This window comes from Danio rerio, chromosome 7, assembly GCF_049306965.1.
Source record: "Danio rerio strain Tuebingen ecotype United States chromosome 7, GRCz12tu, whole genome shotgun sequence".
Taxonomy (NCBI): Eukaryota; Metazoa; Chordata; class Actinopteri; order Cypriniformes; family Danionidae; genus Danio; species Danio rerio.
Window position 1 is genome coordinate 26,804,853 of NC_133182.1, and position 16,851 is coordinate 26,821,703.

Here is a 16,851-nt window from a genome sequence, read left to right on the forward strand (position 1 = left end):
GTATAATTCAAAATATCAGGAATATGTATATATATATATATAGGTGTGCAGTAATTTTCAGGGAAATGCACAGTTAAATTTCTGACCGGTCATGAACCACATTATGCCGAGTTCAGACTGCATGATTTTCAAAGTAATCGTGTCACAGATCTTTTCACACTGCATGACTATCTGGGCTAGCGTTTCGTCGCTGCTTTGTTTACACTGCAAGATGGATAGGCGACAGGGACTTTCACATTGCATGACTTTACTATAGGAAGAATCGCCGACAACTTCATCCAAACTCTGTCTCACAGCCAAAAACATGTAGTATATCTTTTGTTATTAACTACATAATGAAAAAGAAGCCTTTAATGGGGTAGAACATGTACATGTTTGCTCACCTGGGTTTAAAGGGAATTAGCCATTTCTCCTCAACGTTGATAATAAACAAATTTCTTTCTTTATGAAACGTCAAACAAACACGGTTGCTCCTGAGTCCTGTCAAACCTCCACTAGTTTTTCCTCCATTTCGTGGGTCCAAATAAACCAAAAAAGAGCGCTTTTAACTTCTCCCCCAGCCTCCCGCTGGCCTGCAGCTGGTACGCACACACGCACACACAAGTGAAAGCTGCTCTCTCATTGGCTGTAGGCGATGGCTGACGTTATTTTCAGTCAAAACTCAATTCACACGGCATGATTTGAATCGCCGACAGCTCCAGATATTTAGCATGCCAAATATCTCACAGGCATCGGCGACTCATCTGCGATTCTCTCAGATTGCGTCTTTGAAAGTTCATACTGTGTGATTGTTACTCACATGCACGAGCAGAGATTTGCCTGTGATTTCAGGCATTTGTCGGCGATTTCTCAAAAGCTGTCGTCGAGCCAAAATCGCGGCTAAATTCACGAAGTCTGAACTAGGCATTACAGTTACATCAGTTATATCACTATGCCCATTGTCAGTTATTCTTCACATAAAATAATAATGGTCCTGAGAGTATTAGGAAGCAGCCTGTGGCTTGCCCTCTGTTGTAGATGATTCATCTTTCATCTCTCTGATTTAGCTCTACTGTCTAAAAGTTCCTTGCAACCCCTTCGCTCATTTTGTCACATTATTTTAGGACTGATTATGTCATACAATTAGACAGGTCCTATATTTCATAAGCGATCAAAAAACCCTTAATTTTACAAAGAAACATCACACCTACATACTCTTATTCATACTCATCCTCTTTCTGATATGAGCACACCTCAGCACAATGACATCTATTTCACATAAATGATACACATTTTCTCTAACCAAACTATAATCCATAAGATGACTGTAGTAAAATGCACGTTATATAAGGTAGTTGTATACCTACGCAGATGTGACCTGTAAAACACATAAACAGCCACTCTCCAGTCGAGCTGACATCCTTCCGCCCATTTGAGCAGAATCAAAACAGTCAAATTCACTCTTATTGTATTACGCTTTAAATTGCCTTTGTAGCCCTTATGACAGCTGGAAACAAGGCTTGGTAATGAGTGCTGGTTTGTTTATCGCTACAGTGATGAGTTAGTCATCGCACTGTGCTCCAGCCATGGTGAAGTTAATGTGCCGCTCTTTCTCAATCATCATTTCTCACAGTTTGTGAAGCGTGGCAGGCTGTGGAGTCGGCAGAATTGAACGGCTCCTGGAGGATGTAACTCCGCTGCGCAACAGCTGGAAAGTTATTACTGGGGGGAGTGGAGGTAATGTAAGGGAAAAAATGTGTGGTTTGAAATTTTCTTAAAGAGCCCTTTAGTTCATTAAAACGGGTCATATTATGGTTTTGGGGGTCTATTTATTTACTTGACATGGACATCATAGTTACACTGGACAACCAAATGCATTTGGAGGCTTGACAAAATTGACAAAATGGAAATATAATAAATACATATACACAACATTATAATTTTTACTAATAAATTACTGAAGGCAAAAGCAAAGGCGACATCAAACAACAAACTAATAGTAGACGATTTGTGCAAACACTGCTGTTTTGTTTTTAACCACTTTTTAAGAACACTACTAAAAATATTTGTTACTTTCTGATTTTAGGCTAACATGTAAATCCTTCCACAGTTTGGCTCCTTTTTACAAAGAAGACAGATTGACTAAAGGAGGTCTTACACTTTGGCACTAGAGAGTCACCATTAGCAGTTGCCGGTGTAATTCTGTGAGAGGTTTGATGCCTATACTGATTAGATCAGAAAACAGGATTGTAACATGATTATTTAAACATTTAGATAACAATTTAAGATAATAAAATTTATTACAACTATCAAAACGAAAAAGGTTATGTTTACATAAACCTTCACAAGGATGCCATGACATAGGCTTTAAGTCCATATTTTTAACTGCTTGTTTATATATTGAGTCAATAGGCTTCAATGTAGTTAAAGAAGCTTGTGACCAAGATGTAATGCAATATGTCAAGTGAGAGAATATCATGGTGTGGATGTATAATTTTGCTGTTTTATATGTTAAAAATCTTCTAATAAAACCATAACAGTTTCTTACTTAACTTTACTTAACTTAACTTCCTTACTTTAAGTTAAATCAAACTTTAAATTAATGTCTAGAGTTATGCCAAGATACTTAAATTCATTCAGCGTCTACAACAACAGTTCATTGGGTCTAGACTAGACTGTTAGGTTGGGGTTAGGGTTAGTGTAAGTTGACATGTACTTGCATGTAAGTCTCTTATAATTAGGCAAATGTCTGTTTAGCAGCAGTATCAACGGATATTAAGCAGACAGTCTATTAATAGTCAAATGGACCATCACAATAAAGTGTTAACGTTCATTGTCTTATAATATTCATTTATTTTTATCTAATTATTCCAACAACTCCCATATGATTTATTCATTGATTCATTTGTTCCCAAACCCCTCCTTAGCGTGATGCTAATCTGTGCTGATTGGTCCGATGACTCAGTCTGTTGTAATTGGTCGACTGCGTTCAGTGCGATACAGATGCTGCTTCGCAATTCGCATACTTCTACTACACAAAAAAGTATGTAGTTTTTGGCGAACTAATAATATATACTTTTGAGTGTGTAACAGAAGAGTATTCAAGCTGTTCTATTAACTATTAACAAGTGTTGCTTAGTTAAGAGCCCTGTCAATCATCAGCACATCCTCCACATTTCTGTTGTATTTAATTTCCTACCTTATTAAAAGAAGCAGCAGCAGGGTAATCTGCCATTCATGATTCTTTCATGCAGAGAACTCTCCTCAGGTCTTTGGATAATCATGCATTCATACGTTAATGTGCTTATATAAGTTCAGAATTGTTGTTGCAGATGAAATATAACATAGAAAACACAATTGAAATATTTTCCAGTGGGCTAGATGTTAATTAACAGTCATACAATCATCTTTACCAAAGCCTCTCTACTTGACAGTTGGTCTCACGTGTCCATCAAGTATGTAGTTTATTTACACTTTTCACCCATGTTTGTAGTTCTAATCGAATTCATGTCCAACATGCAATGTACTGTGGGTAATATCAGCGGTTAGAGCAGGGCTATTCAATTAGTTTGTCATGGGGACTGGTTCATGAAAAGCATCCCAAACGAAGGGCCGGAGAGATAGGACTTGCTATACTGTATGAGTGATAACACAACTGCATATAAGAGCCCATTTGCTTTATTTTTCATGAAGACACCCATGTTGGCTTTTTCTACATTAAAATGTTAATATGTTGTATTTTGAAACTACATAATATCATTGCATTATACAATAGATTTTTTTTTTTTTTTTACAAGAGCACAACAAAAGCAGTGCATTGCTGAAGTAGGCTTCGTCTACATTCAGACACATTCATATGTTATTTTTTGAACTGCAAAACAATTATGGATGCAACAATTTTAGATTTTGGTTGTGCTATTATATAGTCTGAAGAATAATCATGCTTTCACAGTTATCACGTCTAATGTAAATTCAAGTTTTATATTAGGTAAGTAGCTATTTAGATTAACTGTTGTTGCCATCTGCGTTCATGCGTACATAATCAATTTTAATAATAATTAATCTAACATAATATATAATACTTGGAACTTTAAACTAGCGCAAAGTTGGCAACTTGGCACAACTTTGTTTAATTGCAGCAGTTTCATTTTGTTCTATAAAACAGAAATGCGGCTTAGAGAAGCCTTTACGATTAATTAACTGTGACGAATAAAAGCACAGTTAATAGTGAAATCGGACTGGAAGTAGTAAACCATCCGGGAACCTTTGACATACTCTTTTCAACATAAAATTATTTGGGACACACTAATTCTATTTTCAAATACTATTTAGGATGGATAGTATCCTTCTGAAAATGTACCCCTATATAAATTTTTGGAGATCGCAAATTAAGCAGCCAGAGCTATGTATGGCTTTAAAATAAATGTTATGAGGCAGTATGATGCCATTGTTTTTCACGCTTACCAGCTGACTACCAGCTACCAGTGCCTACCTCTGTATGAACGGCTTTCCTGCTGTTACCAGTTTGTCCAGTGGCTCGCTGTGTACGTCAGCAGACCTGAGACGCAGAGAGAAATTGATCATGATGACAAGGTTTGAGTCTGGTGAAGAATGGTTCCAAAAAGCAGATAAGACAAAAACAAAAGCCAAAAAATTTAATAAAAGAGTAAACAACAGGGTGAAAATGTGGTAAAATCTAAAAATGTGGTTGGTAGTCTTTAGGGAAGTGGGTGGGCGGGTCAATCTGTACTTTTGAGGACACTATCAGCTGGGTTTAGGGAAGGAGGAGGGTGGGTCGGTTGATCGGTCACTTAGTCAGTTGACCGCGCCCTCTAGTGGATTTACACAAGACGGGCTGGTGAGAATGGCCAAAACTGCAAAAAAATGTAGCTCCTGGGACGTATTTCGCACTCTCCAGAAATATATATATAGGGGTACATAATCACTCAGAATGAGCCTGGGTTGCGTTTAGAAATAGTCACTTTGTTGTCTTTTATAAAGGTGTATATCTCATCTCTGTGTGACACATGGGCAGTAAATTTGGTGACATGCTTGGCGCGAAGTTCAGGGCAAGGTGATGAAGCTGTTGTCTGAAACTGATTTTATTTATCTTTGGAAAAATTTTTACTAATATAGAATTTGAATTTTACATTTTCAATGAATTTTTTAGGACATGTAAAAAAACTGCAAATAGGTACTGAAAAACAAACAGTCAACACCTGAGAGGAATTGTGCTGAGTAAAGTGTTGTATAGGAAAATAATACTAAAAATCAGTATCTGTATGTGTAAGATGAAGGTGGTAAGTGTTGAGGAATTAGTTTATAAACAGTTTTTTATTTAAGTTATTCTGCTAGGTTACACTACAAAATCTACATTCATGGCCTTTACTACAATAAACATAAACTAGATGAAAATCAGCATGTATTTCTTGTTTTGTTACACTTTATTAAATGTGTTACTTTTACTATTATTTATCGTCAATATTTTGTAGTATATACAGTATATCAGGTTGAAAATCACACACAAAATTGTATTAAAAAAGTATTTGTTCATATATTTTCAGGTTTTGTTCAAATCAGCAACAGAAATCTCTCAGGCCGACGTACTTAAGCTTTATATTTTGCCACCTCTTTCTTGTTCTTTAGAGCGTTTGGCTTTACCACACTTTTGATGTGATCTGGTCGGCTCTGCACACCTCAGACCGTTTCCTGCAATGTTTTATTGGTACTCCATTTTCCTCTCTGTTTGTTGCCATGGAAACGGATGAACATTTTAGTCCCTTAGCGTCGTGCCCTATACGAACTCTCCAGTACGGCTAATCTGCTCTCCATGCTCTGTGCTCCGAGGGTACAGGCTGACAAAGAGTTTTCCACAGTGCATTAAGTGCTCAGGACACAAGAGCCTTAGTGTATTGTTTTAGTAGTGTGGCCTCCTAGCTGATTATCAAAGCTTTAATGATATTCTGCGTCTCGGAAGAGTTAGAAAGCATCTTCAAGCTTGAAGGTTAAACCGATTGCAAGGGTCTCTTTTTTGTTTATGTTTGCCACCAATGATCTCAAGGTCAGATTGTTAGCTTACAGTCTTAGTTGGAAGTTCTTGTTGCAGAAGGGATCCAGGCTGAAGCACTAAAATGATGTATAGATGCTGATGTTTTAAAGGGATTGGAGAAAGTAATTCCACGGCATTTGTGATTCTCATATGAAAGTATATGCCCTATAATGACTGTCTTTATTTTATGCACATTTATCCACAGTCGCAGAGAAGAAGTGTGGAGCAGATTTCAGAAAAGGCAACAGCTGGAAGGGAGAGACATTTACAGGTACATATGGTATGGTGATTTTTGATCATTTTTAATCATGCATCAAAATCTGATGGCTCTTGTCACTAAGGTCAGCATGAAAATTCACACGTTCCCTTTTGAAAACTGAAACCCAGGCTCATTCTGAAAACGTACCGCTATATAAATTTCTCTCAAATATGTCCCAGGAGCTACTTTTTTGCAAATTTTTTTTCGTGAATCCACTAGAGGCTGCTGTGTATGTTTTTTAAGATGTTCTCTCATGAGTGCCATTCGCGCCTGCTGTTCTCATGTAAATCCACTGGTTGACCGATCGACTGACCCACCCTCCTCCTTTCCTAAACCCAACCAATAGTGTTTTCAAAAGCATCTATTGACCAGCATCTATCCACTTCCCTAAACTAAACTGACAGTTTTAAAAAGCAATCCAGGAAAAGAAAAGCCCTCGCCTGATTTTTACCCCGTTTTCAGATTTTAACACATTTTCACCCTTTTGTTTAATTGTTTTTTTTATTTTTAGCTATTGCTTTAGTCTTACCTTCTTTTTAAACCCTGTCTTCGTGGTCTACTCCACTCTGCATCTCAAGTCTGTCAACATACATGGCAAGCTACTGAACAAACTTGTAACAGCGGTAGTGGTAAGCGGTCAGCTGGTAAACACAAAAGGAAAAGTGTCAAACCACCCTGTAGACAAAATGCAGCCGTATACTTCTGGCTACATAATTCACGATTTCTAGAAATGTATATGGGGTGCGTTTTCAGAATGAGCCTATGTTGGAAAACTGGGAATGCAGCCTACAACCACTAACACCACAACCATCTACCCACTCATCTTTTAATAAAACCCTATTCATTCATTGGTTGCTATTTTTATCCTTGTCCACATGTTCCCCAATATAATTTAGTACACTTTCCATCTCCCTAAAGCATTTCTTGGAAAAAAAAAATCAATAGTTTGTCTCTAATGCTTGTCAAGTCGTATTGACGTGTGATGGTCAATGCTCCTCCTGATCTTTCAAAACAGTCGGCATGAAACAGAAAATTGTGATGGTCTCATTAGAGTGAAATGGCTTTTTGAATGAGAAAACATGTAAGATGGAGTTTGATTTATTGTTTTTTTTTTGTTTGTTTTGGAATTGATTGGATCCTTAAGGTTTCATAATTGCAATCCATTTTTTTGTGAGTGACAGCTTGATGGATTGGAATGATGATGACTAAAATTTGTTGTTTGGTTACTTTAAAACAGTACATGTGCTGTTTTACCCACTTATTAATGTATTTTAGGATCTGACTGTTCTATAATAATGTTTTTTTCTAGTAATAAATAAGCATTATGTGCAAAGAAGTGTCAGTGCCTTTAGCCCACTAGATCTCAAATTTTTGTTAAATTTTTTTTTTCAGTTTATTAAAAAAAGATATTTTTTAGCATGTTAACAAAACTATAAACTAAATAAATCAAAATAAAGTAACTAAATAATACACCTATAAACTAAAATTCTAGCATTTTAAATGTGCAGTATGTAAGTTTGACACCCAGCGGTTGAACTAGGTATTGTAGTCCTGGATAAAAACAAATGCAAGCACAGGGTGCCAGATTGAGGACACGAGCGAGTGATTTAAATCCTGTTCTAAATAAAAGCAAAGGCACCCGATAGAAAGAATATTTTCCATATTAAAACTTGTTTTTGTTCTAAACAACACTTCGAATTGATATATTAGAAACGGCTTCTATTTCTTACAGGTGAACAACAGAAAAATGACAATGATCTCCTCAGAAACACCTCGTGAGTTTTATTCAATGTTAAATGCTAATAATGTGTGTTTGAATGCTATTTTACATAACATTTATTGCCATACTACTGAAAATAGCAGCAGAGAGTTCACCTCAGATATTGAAAATAAAATAAATCGTCTGAAATTGAACTTTAGACTTAAAACCAACACATAACAGTGATTTAGCATGTACATTTAATAATGTTAAAGAGGGTTATTATGTATTAATCGGATTACAAACCTTACCATTTCGTGAGTGAGTGCATATTCTGTGCTTCAGAATGGCTGTATTTAAATTTCTGTCGTGTTTCGTCTGGTGCAAACAGCCAAATTGCTCATCACTGCAGCGTATCTCAGCATGGAGCATGTTGTTAGGACACAAGATTACAATGTAACCTGCTCACCTAATGTTTGCGTTTGTAATATTTATATTATTTGCTAATTAATAACCTCATGTGGAACTCTGAATCTGCGTCTCATTGTGGAGTCTGCTAATGTCTACCAGAGGTCGCATTTCGGTCATGGACGCATGCTTTTAGAGCCTGAATGAATGAATGAAAAATGCGGTTTTCCACTAAGGCAACCCGGGGTGCTGAAATATAATTGATTAATTGAGAGTTCCGGCACGCAAAACACATTTTCAAAGCAGAATGTCTGACTTCAGCATTGTTTTCAGATAAACAAGTATGTTCACTTGGCATGTTTCTTAAATATCTGCAAACATATTATGACATTTTATGCTTTAGAGTCAAAAACTTACATACAGCACCTTTAATTACATTTTTTTATTGTTTTGTGTATATGTGTGTGTGTGTGTGTGTGTGTGTGTGTGTGTGTGTGTGTGTGTGTGTGTGCAGTTAGATGACGCATCAGAAAAAACTAAAGCTGCTCTCAGCATACAGTCTTGAAAAAAGAAAATTACAGCAAAGGGAGAAAAGACTGTGGACTTTCCATTTGAAGAGCAATCAGAAAGTACTTTTTCAATTTAGTTTTTTAGCAGAGACTGCCATGGTTTTATCTATCAGCAGCTTCAGACACTGAAAGAATGTCGTTCTCAGGCTGAGAATATTGTGGCTTCTTACAAAAATCCAGCCCTTCTTAGAAGGTACAAAAAGAACAAGAATACATTTAATCTCTGGTTTTGTGTACCTCAAAATAGCCTTTTCCCATTCTTAACTTGTTTTGTCTTCCCCCTTTCCTTCCTCTAAAAGTGCAAAATTTTTTTGAAGAACTCAAAGTACTGTAAACTTTCTCTAAACTGAAGTGCAGTCTGAAGTGTTTTAACACTGTTCTGCATTGCTTCCTTCGTGTTATTGTTGCTATTTAGAGCAGATTGTGCAAGAGTAAAGGGTTTTGTGCAAGAAGGTTTCCTGCTGGCTATTTTCTAATGGGGTTTTTATCAATACTTCTCCTTCCAGTTTTGCTCTTTTTTTCCTCCCTCTGGCTCTGGGCGTCTGTCAAACCTTATCTCAACGGGGTGTTAGCAGACATTCAGTAGAGCTAATGTTCAAGTTTTTCCATCATGTTTAGATTTTCGTTGCTAAATTCATGCATTTTCGAGGTTGCATGCCAGAAAGAGTGTCATGGCAATCTGGAAGTTTATTAGAATGCAAACATTTCATGCACTTAAAATTCCCCTGCTTTCGTACATGTTTGTAGCATTCTCAGCATGTCGTCGAAAGAACTGGATGTCTTCTGGCAGATGTCTTGTTCTCAGACTGTGACTGGTATCCTCTAGAGATGATGAAGAACAGCACAGTTCAATGTCTGTCAGTTAGCAGATAGCACTCAGTTGCCCTCCGACACCAACAGCCTCCTTGTTTTTAGAATAATTAGAGCCGGGAACATTATTGGAACACTCAGACGATGTTAGTGTTCATGCACTGCTCTTTTTTGCGAGGTTTTCAGACTTGTTATTCTCTCCGTTGTCATAGAGAGGAATTTGGAGGAAATTAGAAAGAATGAGAGAGACCGCCTATAACTAATTTATGATGCACCGAAATTAATGGTAAAAAATCTTGTATTACACGAATTACACAAATTTTCATTCTTTTATTATTTTATTCCATAATTACTTAATTGAAATGTTTCTTGAGCCATAATCAAGTCTAGTCCTTCACATTTTAATGAAAAGCCTATTTTAGGAATATGAATATTTTAATGTAGAAAACTGCTCTATAAACTAAAGCCCTTTCCAAGTGAACACGGTATTTTCAAAACCAAACTTTTTGTCTGTGCGATTTCGCTATTTGTCCACACGAAAATAGACTCGGATCACTGAAATGGAGTTCCAAAAACTCCAGCCAGGGTGAAGATTTTTTAAAACTATGTAAATTGTGGTCATGTGGACACTACAACTGGAGTTTTTACCTCATGGCATTAGCATGCATGCTGTTTTCTTCTTTCTGATTGGCCAACACAACTGGGTTCACACCAAATGCAGAACATGTGAATAAGGCAGATTTCGCACGTTGGCAACCAATGCATACTAAATTCTTCGTTTGGTGACCCTTAAAAGGCCATGAAATCCCCCTCTTTCGGTATAAGTCTGCCTCAGAATTTTGTTTAAAAAATGCTTCATAATGGGCGTGGAGTGCTGCGAGCAGAGGAAACAGTGGGTGTGGCTGGCAGAGCAGGGGGAAAAGAGGGGAGCGAAAAACAGTCGTCTGTTGGTTCACAAAATGAGACACAAACCATGAGGTGACCCATGATTTTATAGTTTTCAAAGTTAAAAAGCAAAGAAATAAACAGAAATGTAATGCCCTGCTACATTTGTTAGTCATAATTTCATATAAACATAACCACAATTTGTTACATCATTATAATGATAATCATGTAAACACTACGAATGAGCACTTATCTCCTCCTGAATCCCCGGGTCTGAATGCAAACACAGTGTATAGCAGTGCAGCAGGTCTCTTGCCCTGTCTATTCCAACCATTAGCCCTGCTGGTAATCTGGAGGATTTTAAACAACAGCAGCACGGATATTGGCCATGTGTCTGAATGGTAACAAACCCCACTGATAAAAGACAAAGTCCTCCATTCTCCAATTCTCGTACAGCTTTCTATACAAAACCAAGAGCTTTGTTGTATCATCCCTGACAGCATTGCAAGGAAACACTTGCAACAAACCCCATAAATCATGGAAACAAATGCATTACGTTACATCCCTCAAATGGCTAAATACTGCTTGGCGTTCGCAGATGCGGTCTCATATTAGGTCTCACTGCTTGGCAGGTTTGCTTTGCCTTCCTGCTTGCACATGCTCTCAGGAATATATAAGTATAAGAAAACTCGACTAGGAATAATAATGATAAACCGACGTGTCATCACTCCACTAGCAGATTTGTGCTACGTCACCGATTTTTGATCCCACCAAATGATTTTAAACCCGTAAGATGAAATTAGCTAACAAAAGCTCAAAAAAATGATCCCATTTTTCCCACAATTAAAGCTGACAGGTGCTAACGTTGTTTTAACTGATGCTCAACACACACAAATCCCATCACAGTGCATTTTTGCGTTTTTATTTGGACAGAGATTTTTTTTCACAGTAAAATCAGAGAATACTTTGTTTATAAAAATGTCCATATATATGGCCTAATATTTATTAACTGTTTAACTTTTTAAGTATCTAGAGTTTTTCATTTCAATTTATGCATTTTAAAATAAATTCCTCATGTTTATTATATCCTATTAGATTTTTGCAGCATTTTTAAAAATTATTTCTTTTTTGATTAGACTTTTGATGTGATTTGACTGGTTGTCATGATATTTCCACTATATCATTGTCCTCCATAATGTCATGCTATATGGACTTATACTAGGTGAATTTTCAGTGTACACATTTCTGGTGTATTTTAGTGTCAGCGTTTTCACTTAAAAAAAAAAATCATTGTTGTCTGTCTGACCTAACGTCTGAGTCAAAGCACATCATTTGAAGGTCATAGCATTTTGTGCGGTTCAGAGTAACAGCTCCTGAATACCAATGGGACTGTGCTAGATAAAAAAAGAATTATTCATCAAATCAAAGTTTGTTTGTTTTTTACATATACATAGTTAAAGATTTAAATAGAATTCTGTGTTCACACATCTTATTGTGAATGATTTATCTATTAATATGTTGCATTTTGAGCTTCTAATAATTAATAAAAGTAAAGTTACTCAATCCTTTTTTGAAATGCAAAGAACCCTTTTTCCATTGGTGTCTAAACAGCAGCAGATTGTATACATAATTTTTATTGCTTTTAAACTGCAGCACATGGTTTAGAAATAAAAAGAAGTTATTAATTAAATCAGACCAAATTTAACAAAGTTATAATAATTTTTGCAGCATAGTGGCTCAGTCCATAAGTTAATTTGATTAACTAAATTGGCAATAATGTAGCAGTACATGTGTGAAGAAGTGTATAGGTGTTTCCCTGTACTGAGATGCAGCTGGAAGGGCATCCACTGTGTAAAACATATGCCGGAATAGTTAATGGTTCATTCCTCAGTAGCGACAACTGATAAATAATGGACCAAGGTGAAGGAAGGTGAATGAATGAATGAATGAATGAATGGATGAATGGATGAATGAATGAATGGATGAATGAATGAATAATAGTTAGATGTTAGATGAATAGAGTTGATGCAGTACTGCTCACTCACATATCTCAGCACATCCACATTTCTCAGTAAACCCAAAATTGCACAACCTATACCTGAGATAATATAGATGCTTAACTATCAGGGGAAGGAAATCTGTAAAACAGATTATCTATCAATCTAGAAGCTTTCCTTCCTTTAAAAGGCTTTTGTCAATAATTATCGCCTGCTGTTTTGATTAATGTTTTAAATATCACACCTGTTTTGTGATTATCATTCATTTAGCTTTATTTGCTTGATTGGACTGTTTTGCAATGAATTTGATTAGCGCCTGATTACTGGTTACAGTCTGGATTAGTTTGCTGCATTTAATAAACTTCTCACATATTCAGAAACCAGTTAATCACAAAAATCAGGTTTCTGTTCTACTTTCACTTGCATGCACCATTTTACAACTTTTTACTGAAATTTTTCCTTCATTTGTATTTTTTTCCATTATATTTTGTTTTAAATTTACAAGTACATTTTCTTTTTTATTTATATATATATATATATATATATATATATATATATATATATATATATATATATATATATATATATATATATAAAGGAAAAAAAAAATATATATATATATATAAATATATAAATATATAAATATATATATATATATATATATATATATATATATATATATATATATATAATATATATATATATATATATATATATATATATAATATATATATATATATATATATATATATATATATATATATATATATATATATATATATATATAATATAATATATATATAAAATTGAAGTCAGAATTATTAGTCCTATATTTTACCCCCAATTTCTGTTTTAATGGAGAGATTTCTAATACTTGATTTATTTTATCTTTGCCATGATGACATTAAATAATATTTGACTAGATATTTTTCGAGACACTTCTATACAGCTTAAAGTGACATTTAAAGGCTTAACTAGGTTAATAAGGTTAACTAGGCAAGTTAGGGTAATTAGGCAAATTATTGTATAACGACGGTTTGTTCAATGGGCGTTGCTAGGCCTATTTTAGCGGGGTTGTAGTCCCCCTATATTTCTACTCAGCCCCCCTAAAACTTTTGTGATTAGCTGATGAGCTAAATTTTTGCCTCATTTCTCTTTAAATTTTATATGAAAATAGTGGCAGAATTCAGCTCCTCCCCTCTTTTGTTTTTCATTTGATCAGCAAACCACAGCTGTGCAGAGCGAGAAAGAAAGAAGGTGTGTGTTTATCAATAAATTATTATAATATCTGCTTATTTGCCGTTCTTTGCTATAGATACACTTGTATCACTTGTACCCAATGTTATGGAGGAGCAATTGGGTTTCCTCAGTGCTCACCTCATCATCACAGCTGTATCCTCCAGTGAAAATGGAATATTTTGCTATTTTTATTTCAAAATGAACTACCAATATAAAACACATTACAGTTCATGTGGCATTAACTATACCATACAGTCTTGAATAAAAAATAAATATTATTTAAAAATAAATAGGATTACTTATTTAATATTATGATTTAGATTGTGAAATATGTTAATTAGCCTGCGGGTTTAAAATATATATATATTTATGCTATTTAATTAGAAAAGTGGCAGTTTTATTTATAGAATACATGGAAGCAAAAATATATTTGAATATAGAAAGTGAGCCTATTTGACTCATTCAGAACTCACTGTACAATACAGTTGAATACGGCTACACCCCTACCATATTAGACAAACATTTTTAAGTGTATTATTACTTATAAATTTGTGCTTATTATTATATATAATATATACTGTGTATATGTATATAGTTGAAGTCAGAATTATTAGCCCCCCTAAATTATTAGTCCCCTTGTTTATTTTTTCCCCCTTGTTTATTTTTTCCCCAATTTCGTTTAACGTAAAGAAGAGTTTTGTCAACACATTTCTAAACATAATAATTTTTGAACTTATTTCCAATAACTGATTTCTTTTATATTTGCCAAGATGACAGTAAATAATATTTTACTATATATTTTTCAAGACATTTCAATACAGCCTAAAGTAACATTTATAGGCCTAACTAGGTTAATTAGGTTAACTAGGCAGGTTAGGGTAATTATAGGCAACTTATTGTATAACAATGGTTTGTTCTGTAGACTACCGAAAGAAAATATAGCTTAAAGGGGCTAATAATTTTGTCCTTAAAATATTTTTTACAAATTTTAAAACATAAGACTTATAAGGAAAATAAGACTTATTACGAGATATTATAAGAAATACTGTGGAAAGTTCCTTGCTGTGTTAAACATTATTTGAGAAATGTTTGGGAAAAAAAATCACAGGAGGGCTAATCATTTTGACTTCAATTGTATATAGATACAAAAATGTTGCCACATACTAATTCTATTGCATATTTGGTACGTGCTTTAAAGTATCACAACCCTAATCTCAGGAGAGGCAGTGAGAATATCAATGTAGCAACTAATCAACAAATCGATTCTTACCCTAAATGCATTGATTGCCTGTAGCACTGCTGTAAGCATCTCTTTTGGGTAGCTTAAGCTTTTGACATAATTAGATACATAGGCATCACTCTGCAGAAATATCATCCTCAGATACACATTGCTCTAGAGTCCAGAGACCCGTGCATGATTGAAGGCGAAAGGAATGTCATAAATAATGGCAAAGTTTACCGATGCATGCTCTGAAAATAGCTATATTACAGTGAAAAATTGGCATCATTTTGTATGGCATAGCTCAGAAAAGCAAACCATTTTTAATGTAAATTATTATTACTTTAAGCTGAGTGCCTTTAGTTCAATATACTCTTTTGAGAAGCAGAATTGCATTCATTGACTGACTGGTTCCGCACCACAGAGCTGTTCATTAACACAGAGGTTATGATGTATGTGCTGATGCCACATGAGATGGGAACTCAAACAGCCGCTTCCCAAGGGCTTCAGCAACTGTCTACAGAGGAGCGGGATATCCTATAAATTCACTTTATGTGTCTGCTTAGCATTCAGATCACCTCGCGCGGCAGCCATTGACTTCTGTTCTTTAATATGGATTTTTTTTTCCTTCACCATGTTTTTTCTTTTCGTTTTCTGTGAATTTAATGTCATAATAAGAAAATAGTATATTATTGTGTCTATTTAATTTCGTGCCATAGCATTCGTTTGAAGTTATTTGTTGCAGTGGCTAATCTTCAAAGGTAAAAGCAATAGCAGCTTGACCTCAGTTTCAGGTGCTTGGAAATGAAGATCTGGAAGAGAACGAAGGGACTCTCCAGGGGGAAAAAATTCAATCTTTACTAGGTCAGGCTCAGTTCAGGAACGTATGCCAAAAATATCAACTTGGTTTCATGAAAAGGACTAGATAATGAAAGGTCAGTGCAGTTATAACAATAGGTTCTTTCTGACAAATAGTGGGACTTTATATCTGGCTTATTAATGTTTTTGTCTGATCGGGCGTTCACAGTATATTGCTCTCTTTCAGCATTGTCAATTCCAAAATCATTTCATCAGTGTGAACAAAGATTTTAAAGTATAAAGAAGTCTGGCACTATTGAAATAGGGCTTTAACTTTGAGCAATTTCTCTCTTTGTATTTCTTCTAAATGTCAGTGTTAAAGTGTTTGAAGCACAATATATTCTACTGAAATCAGCCCCATGCTGGCATACATACCTCTAAGAAAAGTTAAAAGCATGCTGCATGGTTTGTATTTCTTAGAATATGACAAATTTGTTAAATTGTTTCTTTTTACAGTGCACAAGAGATTACATTTCTGTTGGTTATTGTCATTAAAGCATTAACAGTAGTCAGTGTGTGCAGATTTGTTAGTAAACCACATTATTAGCAAATGCAAAGGTATTTAGACAAACACTACTTCATCCACAAATGAAAAATATTTCAACATTTACTGTACATCATTTGACCTATTTGACTTAAATTAGGTTGAAGAAAGCTAAAATGTTACCACTTTGTGCTTCGCAGTACTCTTATAGATTATTACTAAAATGGTTTGTAGCAATCGGTTTCAGTTGGTTTGAGTTCTCTTCATTCATTGGGTTTTACTGTGCTCACATTGATTTGTTTACTCAAATGAAATAAGGTCACAATACTCATTAGGATTAGTTTTTTACCTAAAATGGTTTGTTGCACTCGGTTTCCTCAAATTGTTTGAGTTACC

General features: G+C 35.0%; 1 protein-coding gene across 24 annotated transcripts in view; it reads left to right on the forward strand.

The window, feature by feature from the left end:
• The window catches only part of tspan18a (tetraspanin 18a), an 82,406-nt gene that overhangs the window by 45,427 nt on the left and 20,128 nt on the right, over positions 1–16,851 (forward strand). For 13 of the 24 annotated variants that reach the window (XM_073906417.1, XM_073906415.1, XM_068222223.2 and 10 more), the window contains 1 exon segment: positions 6,234–6,308. The exons of 1 other annotated variant lie outside the window; for it this stretch is intronic. In XM_073906417.1, the coding sequence (XP_073762518.1) occupies positions 6,306–6,308 (3 nt within the window). In that variant the 5' untranslated portion in view covers positions 6,234–6,305. 24 annotated transcript variants of the gene reach the window in all.